Source organism: Ambystoma mexicanum, chromosome 5q (assembly GCF_040938575.1).
Source record: "Ambystoma mexicanum isolate Mex_15411 chromosome 5q, UKY_AmexF1_1, whole genome shotgun sequence".
Lineage (NCBI taxonomy): Eukaryota > Metazoa > Chordata > Amphibia > Caudata > Ambystomatidae > Ambystoma > Ambystoma mexicanum.
In genome coordinates, this window is record NC_090933.1 from 398,173,412 (window position 1) to 398,193,024 (window position 19,613).

At 43.8% G+C, this 19,613-nt stretch overlaps 1 protein-coding gene across 5 annotated transcripts in view; it reads left to right on the top strand.

Moving 5' to 3' along the window:
- GREB1L (GREB1 like retinoic acid receptor coactivator) overlaps window positions 1-19,613 on the top strand; it is a 1,340,557-nt gene that overhangs the window by 1,293,845 nt on the left and 27,099 nt on the right. For all 5 annotated transcript variants that reach the window (XM_069620882.1, XM_069620883.1, XM_069620885.1 and 2 more), the window contains one exon: window positions 18,015-18,156. In XM_069620882.1, the coding sequence (XP_069476983.1) occupies window positions 18,015-18,156 (142 nt within the window). The remainder of the gene's footprint in view (window positions 1-18,014; window positions 18,157-19,613) is intronic.

Consider the following 19,613-nt stretch of genomic DNA (forward strand, 5'->3'; position numbering starts at 1 on the left):
AGTTTGCCTGGTGAAGCCCTGCTGGTGTGCTGAAGCTCTGAATTTGCTGCGACTAGAGAAGCCCTGCAAGGACGACTTCTCCCCTTAAGTTGGTGGGACCAAGCAACTCCAAGGTGAACTCGTTTGGACATCCTCTCGGAGCTGACTGTACTTTCACTGTTGCTGGAACTGAAGTGCCAGACAGAACACCACCAAATTGAGTGGATTTCTTTTAAGTCGGACCCAAGCGCCAGGAAGAGCCTCCAGACTTCCCTGAAGCAGGACTGACTACGCCTGAGCCACTTCAACAGAGTGCTGGACCCCTAGGTGCGACGAAAGTACATAGTGGTATCCGAGAACCGGTGTGGTGCTATTTGCGAGAGTCGCGAGAAGCTGAAACCGTGACGTGCTGCTGATCTGAAGTTTGCCCATTGCTGCCGCCAACCTTAAATTTGTTGTGCAGGAGTCCCCAGACGTCCTCCCTCTTGTCCCCACAACTGAGGCCCAGGAACAACAGTATCTGCAGACCTACACAGGAACAGAAGCCAGCTGGAACCAATTTCTTCTAACCAAAGGTACTCTAAAACTAAGGGGACTTAACTCTTGTCTTGTAGCCTTGCTAGCTCTCAGTTGAGACTGGTCTTGATTGCTTTTGCAGAGTTGCTTGCATCTTTACTCTCACAAGCCTCCCAGCTTGTGAATCTACAGTGATTTCATTTTTATACAAAAACTTCTAAAACACTGTGCAAGACTTGCTACCTACCTGCAAGTAGTGCTTGAGCCCACTTAGACTTTTGCTCAACTAACTTTGACTGTCCTGGTTTCCCTGAAATACTCTTCTTACCTCTGACTTTGTGCTTTACCTTTCCCCCAAGAAAGGGTTAATTTACTTTGCGTTCGAGGGTTCAAAATGTACTTACTTGCTTAAGAATATTTGTTAACCATTGTTTTATTCCCTCAACTTCTTCTGTTGACACTATTTTCAGTATTGCTCTAAATGTACCAGTGATATATTCATGTCCACAGGGTCCTAGTTATTTAAGACACCTCAGGGTGTAGGAAGAATCTGTGTGCCATCCAAATGGGGTATTTACTGATTTAGAGAAACTAAGAGTGTATATTTTTGTGTTACTTATATATTGCTACCTTCTAAAGAAGGCTTATACTACTGTCTGTTAAATTAATAATTGTTTAATCAAGAAACCGTGAGTGTAAGTGTTTATTTGGATACTTGTCACTGTGAATCTCTGTGTAATAACCCTACAGCTCACATTGACCCATCTTGAGATAAGCCTGGCTGCTCAGTCACTCTATCAACTTGTGTAGTACATGCTTGTACCAAAGGTGGGTTAGCAGTTGCCAAGAGGTCAAGGCTGGTGCAGTCTCCCACATGGTACTTCATACAATCTTGCCGAACGGCAAAGGTTTCTTCACAAATTCTTGCGGCTCTGTGGATTTGGAGCCTTTTGGCAGCAGCCAGATGAACTAATATGGCAGGTTGGATGCTCTTCGCTCTGTCCTGCACTGTGGTGAGGGGACTTTAGGGATTCAAATTATGTCGCTGGAGGTCCAGTCCAGGAGTCCTCCAAAGTTTCAGCTTGATTCGGACTTCGGAAGACCATGCACCACACTCCGGCTCGAGGTCCCAGGGTATTGACGGTTTGCAGCCCAGCAACGTGACAGCACGACATGGGAAGGCTCAAAATGCAGGTCTTCTTGAGACTAGTGGATCACACTACCCTCTGGGTACGAGTTGTCGCATTCAGGACTCTAGGTCGTTTGGAAGGATTGGTTGCATGAGGCTCCGATTACACAGCAGGATTTCCGGTCATCGCTACAAATGTCTCTTCTTCTTCCTCTTTGGTTTCAGCTCCAGTGGATGACTTGTCAGCAGCTTCCAGGTTCAGAGTATTTATCAGGAACTATAGCACAACATCTGCAATCTCTCCCTGCAGTTTACAGAAAAGGGGCGGGCTGTTGGGACTTGTTTCCTTTCAGGCAAGGGGAAAGACAAAGGGCTGCAGAGGGTTGGACTCCTCCCTCGCTTCCTGCTTTCTCAGACACTCTGGAGCCTACGCGGGGCATACAAAGCATTCCCGCCGAAGACAAAACTTCCACTGACGACGTTCCCACCTAGAATGGCAGGGGAAGACCTCCGACACAAGAAGCATACTTAAAAATGGCGAAAAAGAAAGAACCCAGCCTTTGTGCAGAATGGTGGCCCTTCTGTGCATTACCGAGGATGAATAACAGCCTGCTAGCAATAAGACTAAAAAGTCACTACAGTAAAACCACTGCCACCAGCCATTCAAGTAAACTTGCAATTGTAACAGAAATGCTACAGGTAAGTAAGCAAGGGGATACATTGTACCCCCACCCCCTAGCACTCCACATAAGGTGGGATGTGCGTGCAGGCTCACTATATAAAATGTAAAGGGGATGAAAATCACTCTTTACCCCTTGAAGAGAAGTTCACCCAAGTACATTAAAGAGAAGTTAACAGGGAAGCCCAAAGGGGCAACCCAGCCTAAGCCCAAAAGTTATAGGAAACTAGAACTCCAACTATACACTATGGAGAGACATAAAAAGGTCACCTATAAAAAGAGTAAACGACCAGGTAAGAGGGGAAAAAGATTCCCCTTCACCTGGTGTTAGGTAAGATTTGCCCAGAACTGGTAAATCTTCCTTTCCTGGTTCAACCCCAGAACTTTTTGCTTTACTAGTGGGATATTTTTGCATAATACCTCGGTGAGTGGGAACCTTTTTCACTCACATAATCTTTAACTCTTTTTATGGGTGTCATTTTTAAGACTCGCCATAGTGTCTTTAAAGTTATCCTCTTTAACAACTTATTGGCATTAAGTGCCTGTTGTTGCTGGGTTGCCCTAGGGGGCTACCCTTTTAACTTTCTTGTGCTAACCTTGAGTGACCTACAGTTCCCAAGGGTAGAGAGGATCTTCGGATTCCTTTTACATTTTGTTAAGTGAAACCAGCACACCCCACCTTATGTGGAGTGCTGGGGAGATACAATGTATCCCCTTGCACATGAAAACGGTAACAATCCTGTTACAGTGACAAGCTTACCTTCAATGGCTGGTGGCAGTGATACCTTGGATTAATTTGGTGCACCTTTACCGTGGGCTGTGTTCACAGCTGCAGTAAAGGGACCTAAGGGCGTCCATTTTTACCAAAATGGCCCCTGTCTTCTTTTATTTGCCATTTTAGTATTTCGTGCCCTTTCTTGTTCTTTCCCCTGACATCCAGGATGGGAAATTCCTTTGTGTGATTTTTGTCTTCGGCGGGAGTCCTCTGGACTCCCCGCCCAGGCTCCAGTCTATCTGTGAGAGCAGGAAGTGAGGGAGGAGTCCAAAACTCCCCAGCCCTTTGTCTTACACCTTGCTTGAATGGGGACAATTCCCAGTGAGAAGGCTGGCTATCCTGATTCGACAACCAGACAGCCCCTTCTTGTAAAATGCGGGGAGAAAATGCAGAGGTTGCGTTGTAATTCCTAATAAATAGTGCGAACCTGAAAGCTGAAGAAATGTCGACCACTGGAACTTAAAACGAAGAGGAAGATGAAGGAAAAGAGGCTGAGATGATTTCCAGCGACCGGAGAGCCTGCTGTTTAACCGGAGCCCGCTATAGCCCTTCCTTCCAATCGACCTGGGGACTCCGAAAACGACGACCCCGACCCAGAACCTAGTGAGACGCACTAGACTCAAGAAGACCTGCATTTTGACCCATCCCAAGCGTAGCTGCGACCTTGCGTTGTTGCAATACCCCAATACCCTGGGACCTAAACCATTTTGCAGTGCACAGTGTTCCGAATTCCGAATCTCGTTGAAACTTCGTGGGCATCCTGGTGGATCTCCAGAGAGACAAATCGAGTCTGAAAAGTCCCCTCACCAGTGTGCTGGACCTTTGTAACAACCAGAATTCAACCGCAATGTTCTGTCGTCTTCTGTGTTCCTTGAAAAGGCGCCAAATCCACAGAACCGCATTCAGCCATGAGGGTAACCTTGCCTAGAGCCTTCTTCATCGATCCCTGCTGCAAAGTTGCTTCTGAGGTCTTGTTTTCAGTCTCCACGAAAAGGAATCCACTGACCGGGTATTTGGCTGCAGACCCTGAAGTTCTCTTGCTGCAAAATCTTCTTCAATGCTGTGGTACTGTGTTGGCTTGGGTATGTACTTACCTTAAGCCTGTTAGGATTTCTGTGTAGCTGTGTGTTGTTTCCTGTGATGGGGGAAGCCTCTCATGCACTGCACCCAGTCCCACTGCTAGAATCTGGCTAGGGTGTCTTCTGCGAAGCCCCTGGACCCTCTTCTAACCCTAGAAGTAAAGTACTCGCTTGTTTGCCCAGTTCTCCGAAGGAACTCTGACTTTTGCTACTTAAGAACCTATTCTGACACTGCCTGTTGGTCACTACTCCCAGTGACCCCCCCTTCTGCCACTGAGAACACTCATGCTCCAAGAATAAGGGAAAGACTTTCAAGGGATTGGGACTTCTGCCTAGAAAAGAAAAGTGTTTCAAAGTTACTTACTTGTAAATAGTTGATTGGTAACTGTAATTCTAAGAGTGAACAGTTACAAAAGTTCTTACTGATCTTGAATGTGTGATGCACTATTCTTAAAAGTATGGTTAACATATTTTCTTCCTTAGCAACTGTTTTGCCAGTCTAATAGAAAATAGATGTGAAGGTATTTTACTGTCCTGTGATTAGGTTGTGCCTCTTCCCAAAAGTAAAGTGTTGGCTTCACCATATTAGTCCTTTCAGGGTCATTGTATGAGTGTCACCCAACTGGGTTTTGCTTCCCCTGACTTGCTGCTAGCCTGTCTAGAATAAGTCTACATTAGGTTGTTGACTACCTATAATAACTTTGAGTCATTCAGTAAAAGTGTAACATTAAGGTTCACTTTCACTGTGTTATCTAACCTAGAGTCTGTGGTTTTAACTGTCCCGGATAAGTCATACTTCAGTTATCCTTAATAGCTGGGAAAGATCTAACCTGAACTGCTTGTGAGATATAAAAAGTATGTGGGTTTTACTTACCTTGTGTTAGCCATCCAAAAATAAGTTACAAGAGTTACTGCTAATCTCAATCTGTGTTTCCCTGAATTCAAAAGCACCTGTAATTGTATATTACATCCTTAGGTTTTACTCACCTAGTATAACTGTGTGTTATCACAAAAGTAGTTATAGGTTTTTACTGCACCTAGAACAAGTGTTCCACTATTCACCAAAAGTATATTGTCCAGTTGACTGATTAAGTGATGTGTTCTGAGAATCATTATATAACTGGAAGGGTCTACTGCCCTTGCATTACTGAATGTAATTGTAAAAGTAACCATATTTTTTTTACTCCCCAAGAATAAGCTTGACCTATACTGAATGTGTATGAAAAGGTTTTGACTTCCCTAGAACTACTGTTGGGTATTTCAAATAAGGTCTGTACTTGGATCTGTGTACTTTCAAGTATAGTGTTGTGTTTTATACTGTGATTTCATGTAATGTTTTAGTGCTTACTTACCTCTAGATTTATCTGGGCCTACCTGTATTTAAATAAATCCTTTATTTTTACAATACAAAGGGCCTCATCATGAGTTTGGCGGTAACCCTGAAATGCGGCGGTAACACTATTACTGTCGCGTTTAAGGGTCCGCCAAAACACAGGCTTGGCAGATTTACCCCCAGCTCTAAGCTGGGGGCAAATCTGCCACAACTTTGCCGAATTTCGGTGCTATTACTGCCGGCGCTAATAGCGCCAAACATTCCTCATTGGGCCCAATGGGGACTTACCGTTCCGCCAAACCGTGATCGGGCGCTAATAACGCCGGGGGGTTTGGCAGTAGGGGTAATGGCCCTGGCGGTAATACCGCCGGGGTTAGCGCCCAACTCGTGATGAGGCCCAAAGTGTTTGTTTCTCTTTGGATCATTTGTATTACAATTTCACTTGTACTGATTCTACAGCCCTCTATCCCTCCTAAAATGAGCCTGGCTGCCCTGTCTGCGCTACCATGAACTCAGTTGGTACAGCCTTATACTAAGAGTGGAGTCTTGTACTGCCTCAGTTAAGTGGTTTTACTAAGCCCTTAGTTGGACTTCAGAAAAACTGTCTTAAAACCTGGGGACAAGGTTGTTAGGGAGAATTCTCAATGCTGCGTTAATTCCCTTCTACCTTAGAGACCCCCAGCTCTTTTGCTGGACTTCAGCACTTTTGATTTTAATCCTGAAGAGAGAGAGACCTTTTTCCCACTCTCTCATGTATTTCTGTTTGATTTGAACCCTGTGTTTCTCTTGGTTTTGGAGTCTGACAAACTCTATAGGCATCATCCTCTTACAGCGCAGTGTCAAATCTTTTGGATTTCTGCTGAGGTTTAAATACCTTCTCTTGGATAAACTGTTTCCAAGAGTAGTAAAGTGAAATTGACTTTACTTACCTTTTTCACTTTGTAGGCCCAGCACACACTACCTTACAATAGGGTGCTGGAGGGATTACTTAGCATCCCCTTTGTCTATCTTCTCATGTAACAATTTTATGTTACCCTTTCTACTATTATTGGCTCCTGGCAGTGGCTTACTTTTTCCTACCATTGTGCGTTTTTACCGCAGGCTGCATTTGCAGCTGCTGTATTACACCCATGGGTGCCCATATTGTCAAAATAGCCCGGTCTTCTTTTTTTGCCATTTCTTGTTGGAAAAGTCCTTTTTGAGATTTACTCTGCATCAAACCAGGTTTGGCCCCTTTGTTAGTTATGTCTTTAATGGGATTCACTGGTGAAGCCCGCCTCTGGCGCCAGCGTGTCTGGCAGGGCAGTAAGCAAGGGAGGTGCCCGAAACTCCCTGTGTTTATTCTCCTTGGTTACAGGAATGCACCCAAAGGTGATTGGCCGGCTGGCTGTCCTTGGAGGACAGCCATACTGCTGTGTGAGTGACAGCTAGGCTGCGAATGAATGGGAACGACTTGCATAAAAGGCGAGGTCTTTTGCAAGGAAGGTGGAGTCGACCACTGGGCGAAGGAACCGAAGAAGAAAACTGGAAGAGAAGCTTGCTGCACCTTGTCAGGCAAAGCTGGTATGCAATACCCTCTGGGAACACTACAAACAACTCTGACTACAGGTATAGGAAACCCAACCTTTGGTATAAGCTTGTACTACACAGTTCTGGTAGCGTGTTGAGCAGCCAGGCTTATCTCAAGAGGGGTCAGTGGGAGCTGCAGTGGAGTTACACAGAGATTTACATTTACAGGTATTCAAATAAACTCTTACACTCAGTTTCTTGAATAAACAATTATTAATTCATTTATCAGTCAGTTAGAATCAGCCTTCTTCAGTAGGGAGCAATATAATAGTAACACTTAAATACACTTCATGAAATACACACTCTTAATATCTCTAAATCAGTAGATACCCTTTGGGATGGCCCACAGACACTACCTACACCCTCAGGTGACTTCCAATTGCTAGGGTGCTGGGGACATTAATATATCACTGTTGCATTTAGAATCATATAGTAATAAGTCAAAGGAAAAGGTTATTCAGAACATACAAGAGACCACAAATAGTATTAAGCAGGCAAATACTTTTGGATCCACCCAGAAAGAGTCATTCAGTATAATAGGCTAGGCCAATGTCAATGGGCAAAAGTCTTATATAGGATGCAGCACTTCTGGCAGGTAAGTAGAGAATTATTTGCACAATGTCTTAGGAGTCTTTGAAGAAAAAAGAATCAAATGTAGAGCCACAAGCTGATTAGACTTGTGAGTAGTATTCAATGCAAGCATCATCTACAGTAAGAGATAAGTTCTCAGACTTTTTACAGTACCTTTTGTATTGAGGAAAAAGTGCAGCAGATGACTTCTGTTCCTGTGCCGCTCTGCAGATCTCACTGTTCTTGGGCCTCAGTCGTGGGGACAAGAGGGAGGAATTCTGGGGACTCCTGCACTGCAGTGGGACAGTCACTGCTCGCAACCGGCAATCTTCAATTCAGTAGCTGTTCAGTGTATCAGCTCCGCGCATCTACCGCAAATAGCAACACCACGTTTCCTGGCTGTCGAGAGGGACTTTCCTTGCTTCTGGGGTCCCACATTCTGTTGAGGGGGCTCAGGCTCAATCAGTCCTGCTTCCTGGAAGTCCGGAGGATCTTCCTGGAGCTCTGGGATAGCTTAAAAGTAACGCATACAATCTGGTCTTCCTCTCCCTGGCTATACGGTTACCAGCAGCAACTCCGTGGAAATTCAACCAGCTCCGAGATGGATGTCCAGGTGGCGTACTTTGGAGTTCATTGGTCCCACCAACTCAAGGGGAGAAGTCGTCCTTGCAGGGGCTTCTCTGTCAATACAAATTTGGAGTTTCAGCACAGCAGCATTTTTCACCGGGCAAACCAATGGTCCAGGAGTTGCAGGAGGCGGCCTCTTTAAGTTCTTTGGTTCCTTCGCCCAGTGGTCGACTATGCCTTTCAAGCCAAAAGCCTCGCCTTTTATTCAGTTCTCTCCCATTCATTCCAGCTTAGCTGTCAGTCACCCAGCAGGGTGGCTGTCCTTGCCGGGCAGTCAGCCGGCCAATCACCACAGAGTGCATTTGCATCTCCTAGGAGACTAAGCACAGGGAGTTTCGGGAACCTCCCTCACTTATTGCCTACCCCAGATCCCCTGGAGCCAGAGGCGGGCTTCACTCGTGAATCCCGCCAAAGGCAAAGCGAACAATGGGACCAAACCTGGTTTGGCACGCAGAGTAAATCTCAAGAAGTACCTTTCCACAAAGAAATGGTGAAAAAAGAAGACCGGGCCATTTAGACAAAAATGACACCCATGGGTGCTTTACTGCAGCTGCGAACGCAGCCCGCGGTAAATGCACACCACGGTAGTTAAAACGAAACCACTGCCACCAGCCATTCAGTAAGGAAAGGGTAACATAAAAATGTTCCATGTGAAGCTAGACAAAGGGGATACTGGGTAACCCCTTCAGCCGACTATTGTAAGATAATGTGTGCTGGGTCTAGAAAGTTACAAATGTAGGTAAAGTCAATTTCACTTTACTGCTCTTGGAAACAGTAGTTTAACCAAGAGACGGTATTCAAACCTTTGGGAAATCGGAAAGACTTCCATGTACCACTGCACTGAAGGTGCTGTGTGACACAATGTAAAAGATGATGCTTATGGAGTTTGTCAGACTCAACAACCAAAAGAAACTGTGTTCAAAAATCACATTAAAATTCATGAGAGAGTGGAGGAAAAGGAGTCTCGCTCTCTCCAGGTTGACAAAAATCAAGTCCTCAAAATCCAGCAAAGTTGCTGGGGGTCTCTAAGGTGGAGGGAATTAGCACATTTCTGAGAATTCTCCCTAACACTCCCTCCTGGACCATTGGTTTGCCCGGTGAAGCCCTGCAGTACATGTATCTGCCTATCAACATACACTGAAGTAACATCACCATAAGAGGATCGATACTGATCGTTACTGATGGCTTTTTATCTATACTTTTCCTAGATTGCTGCATTTAACATTGTGGTGCTAAGCCACGCCCAACTGAGCCTCCTCCCGCGATAAAAGCACTGGGCCGCGTACCCGCCACTTGGAGTGCCCCGCAAGTGACTGTTGGCCTGTTAGCCGGCTACCGGGCCGTGGGAGGCCTTTGTAACATTACTATGTGTTTGCATTCCCTGTTGATAGTTAACGGAGGGGGGAGCTTAAGTTGTGTTGTGTAGCTTATTTTTCGATCGCCTGTGCTGGAATTAAGTTAAATCTTCGCTCAAGGATGAGCAAATCTATATGTATGATGACATCCTATCTGCCCCCTGGTCTTTACCCCTGTTAAGAACACCATGAGGCGAGCACTGGCAATGCCTCTGCCCCTCTTGCCCCCCAATCACGGATTCTACTATGTTGGAGGTGGGAAGAGAGGGGGTCTTCCCTGCTTCTAGTAGGGTCAGGTCCATCTCTGCCCGAGCTCAGGTGCGCAAGCGTGGGTGCGCTAGTGGACACTGTGTTGCCTGCCCAGCTGGTAGCGTGGATGGACTAGTCCTTTCTATACACACCACCCATTTTTTTGGTGAGACAGGTCACAATATCCTGAGGCACAGATGGAGGAGGAGGACCAGGTTACATCTGCCCAAGTTCTGATTGGTGCTGGGGTGGCTGGTGGGGGGGGAAGGGGTGTCGGGATAAAGCATCTGATCCTGAATGAAATAGTGGAGCACACAAAGTGCTTGAGACCAATTTTGACTGTCCTGACGAACTTCCAGACTGGGGGAGGGTTTCAATCATGTGGGTGCCCTCACTTGCAGATGTTGAAGGCTGTTGATTGTGCCCAGGAGGACAACCTAAGGAGGAATCTGATGTTCGCCACTGTGGACTTGGCGGATAGTATTCCCCCAGATTCAAATAACACAGCAAAACCCCCAACCATAGAAGAGGTCAAGGTATTGGGCACAGGCCAGACAAGAAAGAGATATCCCAGAGTGTTGAGGTGATACAATTGCCCTCTCGTGCCCCTACAAAAAAAGGAAAGAATGAAAATAAGAAGCCTAAACTTTTTATTGAGAATAGGGGTAAATAGGCCCTCCCGCAAATCATGGAGAAACATGATAATGGAAGAGGTGGGAGCCTCTCGGGAGCAGGATGCTGTTGTAGAAGCAGAGGGGGGAGACGCTGATTTTCTCCTAATTAGCAATACAGTGCCCCATGATAACTGTGTTCCGGCTTCCAGTTCCCTGAGTGAGGCTATGAAACACAAGGGATCAAAAAAAAGAAAGAAAATGAGTGGGAAAAAAGACTTAGGAGGTGACTCCTCCAGTACTAATAAGGGTGCAGGTTTATACCATCTTCACTAAAAAGTAAACAAATGAAGAGAAAACAATCTCTGATAACCCCAGCAATATAAATTCGAGTTACAATAGGGGGGACCAAGTGGGTGTCGATCAATCACCTGTGAGTGAAGAAATCTTGTCTAACCAACCAACTAATATTGGGGGTGCCGTCAAGGGTGTGACCTCCAATTTAGGTCCAACAGTGGACCTTGGAATCAAGGTGCCCGATGTCAGTGAACCAGACGTTCAGGGGAAAGAGGTTCTGGGAATAAATGGGGAGTCGTCACAGCCGGATAGGGAGATGCCATCTAATGTCAGAAATTTGATCCCTGGTAAAACATACTCCAACTAATCTGCTTCAAACCTCTCCACAGACCTTACTTTTCGAGAACTCCTATGTGGATACTGGACCCCCATCAATGATAGCAGGGCGAGTCCTCTGAACTCAACTAAAGCCCTGGAGCCAGCATATAATGCTCCTAATATTAGGGATACTGGCCTTCAAGTGCGGGAGAGCTCTGAAATTGTCCCGGGAGGCCCCCAACGGGGGCTCCAGGGTGCACCCATACATCTCCATTCAGGTTGGATGAGAGAACCCAACATACTGGAGGAGGTTGGGGGTCCTCCCGATAGTGGTAGAATCGACATGCAGCAAGAGGGCAGAGGTCAAGTTCAGGGGGATGGAAGAGGGTACAAATCTATAATAGTGAACTTAATGTACCGTGGAGACAGCCCCATTTCCTGGATGATCCTAGCATTATTTTATACTACATGTTTAGCCATGGAGGTCCTGATTCGTTAAATTGATGGAGGGTTTTGGCATTATTTAATGAAATCCCAACCCTGAGACTAATTTCATCAGGGGACATTAAACTGGTGGACTTCATCCACCTTGATCGTTACGATCAGGGGTGTTGCTAGTACTGGAAAACATCAGGGGCTAAGCTAATGCAGGACTCGGCGCTAGCTAGCATTTTGGTTGTAGCATCTGAGCTTCTATCTGGTGCTACAACCAAAAGACCTGGGGCTATAGCCCCTTCAACACCCCCTAGCAACGCCTCTGGTTATGATCATGCCTGCATCGTGTTTCACTCATGCACAGTGTATGATGCGCTACTGCATGAAGTTAATTGATTCAATAAACTTGGGTACGATATTTTAAACTTTAGCCCAAGTTACCTGAATCCGTAAGCGAAGAGGCAACTGGAAAGACCCGTAAGAGGGCAAAAAGATGGCCAACCAAGCAGGAGTAGTTTGAACCTGGTGGTAGGAGAGGCTCCTGACCCCAATTGGAGGTGGTTGGCCCTAAGCCTACGAGAATTTATATCCCAACTGCAAGGAATGAAACCTAACCTTTTAACCAGACTGGAAACTTCTCGCTGTTGTCTTGGAACTCTAGAGGGTCTTGGTATCTTAAAAATTCCACCAAATTATGTTCAGCCTTTATGAAATGTGCCATTATTTGCATTCAAGAAACATGGCATACTGCTCCATATGTATTAGATGGCTTTACTGTCTGTTTTCAGCTGGCTACAAAGTGGCTGAGAGGGAGAATGTCAGGGGGTCTTTTACTGGCTCCCAGGAATGGTATTAACGGAGTCAAGGAAAGCTTTAATGTGATGAAATGTTGTTTAGCAGTGATGCTGGAGCGAACAACGGGTTCTTTTTCACATTTCCTTCTTTTGCTGAGCATCTACTGGAATCCTGAATCTAATCTCCAGGAAACTCTTAAAGGAATGGTTTGCCCAAAACATTTTATTGCTCAAAAAGATGGCCAATAATAAAACAAATATACTCGCACTTTTTTTTTTTTTTAAAGTTACTATGCCTGCCTGTGCTCGCTTTTGCGGCACTAATGAAGGAAAAGTCAGCCAGCTGTAGTAAACAAAAGCTACCACTGGGTGGCTTTTGCTTCATTGGTTTTTCTTTCTAAGTTTCTCAGACTCCTCTGAGAAACTTAGAAAGAAAAACTGCAGCGTTTTCGAAACACGGCCGTGTTGTGTTTCTGCTTACAGCTGCTTTCCCATTTGGGGCTCTCGGGCTCCCCACTGTGGCATGCAAACACAACCGCGTTGTGTTTCTGCTTACAGCTGCTTTCCCATTTGGGGCTCTCGGGCTCCCCACGGAGAGTTGGCAAAGTTTGTTAAGGTTGTTTTGTTTTCAACTGTAGGGGCGTGACGCCATATGATTTCTAATTTTCTTTTTCAAAGTCTGATTTTTGAGGTGCGTTGAGAACCAGGTATTGTGGTGTGCACGCTGTTTACTTTTCCGCATTGTAAGAGGCGCAATAGAGTCTAGTGCCTTAGACATGGTGCTGATGTAAGCTTCAACCATGTGATTAGTGTCGGATGTATTCGGTAGTGAGTTCAGTGACGGGAGGATTAGGGGAAGTAAACTTTCTGGTGTGATTTTCTTTTTACTTCTTGTGGGACGAGGAGGTGCCATGGCTATATTTTTAGCTTGTTGTAAGGGAGTGGCTAAGGAGAAGGAGATGAAATGATGGTCAGTCCAATGTTGGGGGGTGATCTTGGTGATGGAAGTATCACAATTCTGGTCCGATACCCAGTCTAAGGTCCTCCCTTTGTCATGGGTAGGTGAAAGTACTCTGAGTCAGTCCTTGTTCTTGCAGGATATTCGCTACTGTCTGGGCATTTTTGTCTGAGGGGTTATTGAAGTCAAGGTTGAAATCGCCTAGTAGGAATATTTGTGAGGAATCTTTGGTATCATTTGCTAGGATACTAGATAAGTCCTCTTCAAAAAGTGCTGATAGGTCCTGGGGGTCTGTAGAGTAAGTAGATAGTGAGAGTGCGGCAGCTAGATATTGGGAGCTTAAAGGTAAGCAGTTTGCAGGATGGGATAGGAGGCGAAGGTACAAGTCTTATAGACAGTCAGAGTTAGCAGATTTAGGATGTCGAGATTCTCTGTGGAGATTATGTCAGCTATTTCAGTAGCGTGGGCTACTAGTAACCTGGTGTTGATTAGGGCACCAGAGAAGGTGGTCAAGTTTTCTGGGTTCTGCGAATTATTGTCCTTGGCAGTCTGTGCTTATGCCGTAGGCGATCCTGCTAATGTAGCACCTCACAGCTTTGGATTCCTCTGCGATCGCTGCAGCCTACAGTTTCCTCCTGAGGTCTGCTCTCGCTTCCAGTATGGAGTAGTTATGATGTCCATATGTTAGTAAGCTAATGTAGGTGTCAGAGTCCTCTATCTCACGAACTGTACATGTTCTTCGTGTAGATTGGTGTGTGTGTGAATTGCGTGGGTACACGTGCGCTTCGTGTCTAACGGAGCTGTTTCGTCGGGATGTCGCTAACGACCTGCATCATACCAGCTTTTAATACAGTGCCTTTAGTCAAGTAGGTCCATGCGGTTCTCCCCAACTCTGTCATGTGTATCTTTGTCCATTTGTGGCAGAGTTCGTGTTACAATAGGAAAATATGGCCGACTGGCTGGGTACCGCTCGCGCTAGTTGTCCCTGGTTGGAGCAGTGGGGATGAGCATAAGTTTGCATGCTCGGAGGCCATGTTGCTGGTGGTGCTTCTTCTAGTTGGGGGGTCATCCAGGACTGAGAGTCTGCTCTGATTTTTCCTCTTCAGGGGAGTCAAGGCGAGCTGGACAGCATACGCTGACGACTTTATTTGATCATATCCCCAGAGGTCTTCAGCATTTGTTAACCACTTTCAGAGACTATATGCTACTTGACTCCCTCAATATTAATGCAAAGGAGACCGTAATTATGAGGGTTAGTGCACAGACTAGTGCTATGGGGTACTCATGGTTTCTTAACTATGAGACGTGGCGATTAGGTCTTCAATGCGCTGTTTGGGTTTCCCTATTTTTGGTGATGCAAAATAATTGCATTATAGACAGTATCTAGAGGGTAACATTGGTTTCCAAATTGCACAGTTGAAAAAGATCGACCAAAAATATGGTAAATTCTCTTTATCCCATGCACTCCATTTCTATATAACTGCAAGGTTAGGAGTGAAGCTGGCCCTCCAGACCCCCTAAGCCTGCAAGCCCAACAATCCTGTAACTATAAAACTATTGGACAGGCAAACCCAAGGGGAATGGAGAAAACAAACAAATACAGGAACTCTTGCTGCTGGCACTTCTGTCTGTCTTCACAGGAATGTCTTTTGTGTTTATACAGTAGAGAACCTAAAATGAGAAGGCAATCTTTTTAAATATATTTTCTAACTCCCTACACATGACTAAAACTTTCTTAACAACACTGTTCTAGTTACCTATAGCCTAAGCTTGATAGCTTTTAGGCTGTTTCCTTATGTGTTTTTTCAAATGGACTGCAGACAACTGTGAATGCTTTTCTTTACAAGATTTGTTATGTCAAATCCAAAAAAGAACTTCTTCAGCAATTCCTTTTTTCACTTAAAATCTTTTTCCTTTAGCACACGAATATTTTTCCTTAAATAAAATACCCAGAAAAAGATTTACTGCTTAATCCAATCTTAGTCTATAGTAACTTTGAAAAAATACTTAGAATATTGTTCTTTTCTTTATGATAATACCTGGTGCTGAATTAGAAGATGAATAATCCCATTAGGCTGTAAGAAGTATTTAAAATCGGAAAAAATAACCTTCAACTGAAAGGTCTACAAACTCCAAAGTCTCTCGTACGAAGCGTTACGGAGATAAACAAAAATACTTCAAATCCAAAATGGCTGCGACGCACGCACAACGTTGTTTCCAAAATGGCTGCGAGGCACGCACGACATCGTAGGGTCCTTTTCTTTACACGCGCGCATCAAAAAACGAAAGCAATACGCGCTGACTGCTGCTTGCTCGCGTCTCGCGCCCGTAGATAATACAAAGTTAGTAACATTAATAAAATGTTTTAGAAGTTAGAAACACAGCGAATCTGAACCGCTCACCCTATTAATGATAATTAGTCAAAAATACACGCAAAATAAAATCATACTTTTAAAACCCAATATATTAAATTAACAGTTCCAAAATCCAGTTCAAAAACTTAAGTTGTAAATTACGAATTCTTGAATCCTTTATAATAAACGCTGAAACTTCCAGATGATCACTTAGCTTAGTCTTTTTCTTGAGGATTGGATACTCAGCTACACTGCCATCAGATGCTTCTTGTGTTTTTCTTTCTTCTGCTGAAGTCTTCTAACTATGACTGGGTAATACTGGGTTATTATGCTTTATTTACTGGAGCTAACTAAAAACATGACCTACTCAGGTAGAAACTTTAATGAAAGGCAGTTTAGAACTAAAATGAACTTTCCAAATGACAAAACAATGCTGACTACTGTAATCTAAACCAATCACTGCTGGAAAGGTGTTCCACCATCTTGGCTTGGGAGAATTTCATCTTTCTAAGTGAAAATTAGTTAAGGGAAGATGAACAAACTTTAAAATGAAAATTACTACACTCCAAACCAGAGTTTATCTAATACTTAAACCTCCACTTCTAGTTCTCCAGAAATAATGTCTGATACGCCTGAATCTCCTAGGGCCCTTGCAAATGTGAGGTACATAATGTGAAAACCTGACACACGTAAACTATTTTACGCAAAACTCTGGGATGTAAAGCTGGAGCTGATCATTGGCATTTTGCTCGTATTACTATGAATGTTTCTTTCTTGCAGTTGGAATGTATGGTGTCTTTTATTGATTATTCACTTAGTGTCAATCTGTAGGATTTTGGAGGATTCTGTATGTTTCTTAAGTTAATTTAGTGTTGTTCATTTCAAATGTGTGTAGTGTTTTAGTAATTTATTGCTATTTTGTATGACTTTTAATCTAATCTATTTTAATGTGTATGATATGAGTTTTAACACAATGTTTACTGGAATTTTGAAAAGGTTACTTGCAACCAAAATAAATAATAATAAAAGTGACCACTTCCAGGCAACAAGTTCTGGGGTTGACACTGGTCAGGAAGATTTATCATAAAGATGAAAATCTTACTTAGGGGTGTGCTGGCTCACTATAGAAAATGTAAAGTGGATGGGAATCCCACTTTACTTCTTGGTAGCAGTAGTTCACCCAAGAGGTAATAAAAGAAATTAACAAGGGAAGTCCAAAGTTAAAGGGAACTAGAGGTCCAAGCACACACTATGGAGAGAGATAACAGATCAAGGTCACCTGTAAAAAGAGTAAAAGACTAGGTGAGCGGGTAAAAGGATTCCCACTCACCTAGGGTCAAGGAAAAGTATCACCAAGCCCAAGCAAAACGTTCTGGGGTTGACACAGCTCAGGAAGATGTATCACAAATATGAAAATCTTAACAATGGCAGCTCCAGCTCAGAGGAGGCTTAGAACGGGGGCTTTACCATGTGGTAAATCCCCTGTTCCCTGCCTCCTCATTGGCTGGTAGGCCGAAACCACGCCCCTGCCGGGTGCTCATTTTCAGTATACCAGTGTGGTGGATTCTTTTGTGCTGCATTTCTCTCTCCTGAAGTTAAGTCTGGCAGCACTGCTATTGCTACCATTGGAGAGTATGGTCATTCCTTTTGGGTAACGCACTGTTCTCCCATTTTGTTAGATGGTTACGCAGCCCGCACCTGAGGATTGTGTGAAAATCTCCCTAACAGAATGCCTTACCTACTGTCCAATTGAACTGCATTTTCCCTTCCTTTCTGAAAACCATATGAACATTGTTACTTACCTTTTAACATTTCTCTCCATCCTCCGAAAAATGACCTTCCACAACTGACAAGAACTTTTGGAGATTGTAAACTATTGTTACTGAATGTACACATTTATCTCATAAAGTTTTACTTGAATGTAATTTTTTCCTGTTGCCTTGTCTATATAAAGATTGTATTCATGTAAAGAGATTTTGTGTGGACAATATTTTATTTTGTGTCTGTTAGTGTTTGCTGTACCTTTTGACCACCATCTGAGAGTAGGCCTGGGCTGCTTTGCCCTTTGTACCCCGGAGAGCTTGGAATACTCGAACAAAACCCTGGGACCCAAGTTAGGTGGATGTACCTGGGCCCTGGAACCAGTGCCTAAATAAAATCCTCCTGCTTATGTACTGGAATTCAGGCGATATGAGTGGCAAGTGCCCCGTCCCTTTGGCAACTAGGCCTCCTCATCCCCCTGGCCAAGAACATAATTTTTTGTTTTACTTTTTAATGCTGTTAAGCAGTGGAAGGGTACTATGGTTCAACCTGTGTCTTGATGTAATACATTATAATGAAGTTCAGCTTACCCAATTTATTTACATTAATCTCTTTGTTATTCATAGGTACTTTTGCGAGGACATGGACTTTAACCTTCGGACCAACAGCAGTGGCCTTCTGATATGTTGCTTTAACAATTTCAGCTTCATGAAGAAGCATATCCAAGTTGGAGGGCAAAAAGACTTTATGATAAAGCCCAAAATCATGGTAGGTTTGGTTTGTGTGGTTTAACAACATTGGGTCATGCATTGAAGTTGAACACAGAATTTTGAAATGGTCAACATCTGATTGCCAATGCAATGCAAAATTCCCCTAACATTTCAAATGTATGCAAGGGTCGAAACTGCCAGGAGCTGAGAGCTGTGTACTTCCTGCTTGTAGCCTAGAAGAGCCAGGTTATCTTCAAACCGACTGCTACCAGGAGCTACTTTTGACCCCCGGCCAAATGCTGCCATACAAAAATACCCATCGGACATTACCTCTGTTTGTTTATTTATGTTTCATTTATAGAGCACACTGTCCTGAGGCATCAAGGTGCTGTCACATGACCAGTTACTTGCAAAATATAAAATGTATAGTAGGTAGTTACTGGATCATTTACAGTAGTTACATTCTGTGTTTCAGAATGTGTATAAAAGAGCATTAGGAGGCATCTAGAAGGCATCCAATAAATAATGGAACATATATAATGGACACATTGTTATAGTTGGTGTGGGAAAGATTTATTTTAGGCAACTTTCCCTACATATTTTATGGACCCACAAACCTTTTGCTGGTGTGTTTGACCCTGAGAGAAGTGAAGTCCTTCAGACTGTCAATACTGGGAAACTGTTTACCTTTTGTCTTTCTGCTTTTTACCTTCTTTGGTAACTTTTTAACATTCCACACAGCATCTTTCAATGCAGTGCAATGGGGCTACATTCTTATCACCCTAGCCTTTTAACTAAGGGAATTTTGGTTACTTTTAAATGTGCCTAAAGACAAGCTGGTGGCAGCAGTTTGAGTTTTACAATTTTTGCTATATTTTTAGTATGCACATTCGCGTTTGGCTACTTACAGTGGCTAGTCCCGTAACATGCCCGTGCCGCAGGATCTTCCATTGTTCTTTGGCCTTCTTCCTGCCTTCTCCGTTCAGGAAATCCCTAATATGGTTGTGCATAAGCCCGAGAAAGCTGCTGCTTTTGCAGGCTAGTGCATGCCTGTTAGCACAGTTTTTCTAAAGTCCTACTAAGACTTCATAAAACCATAGCGGAGGCAATACAGAATCTCCAACTCTTAGTATAAGACTGTACCACTTGAGATATTTGGTAACGTAGTCGGAGAAGCCAGTCTGATCTTAGGAAGGAGAGAGGGCTGTAGATAGGTACAAAGAAATTGTAGCATACATATGGGCCAAAGAAACATTGATACAGTTATGTATTGTAAAGATAATGGTTTATTTCATATGCATGTAGGCCAAGATAAATCTTGCTACAGGCAAGTACTATTTCATAAGTCATAAACAGTTATACAAATCAACACACTACTTATGGTTTACAAACCAAAGTATGACCTTATTAAGAATAGCAATATACAGTTCAAGGTGAGTCCAACCTACCGTAACACATTCATGATATCATTAAGCTATTCTTGGGCAGTAAAACCAAAGTAGTTAGACTTTTAGA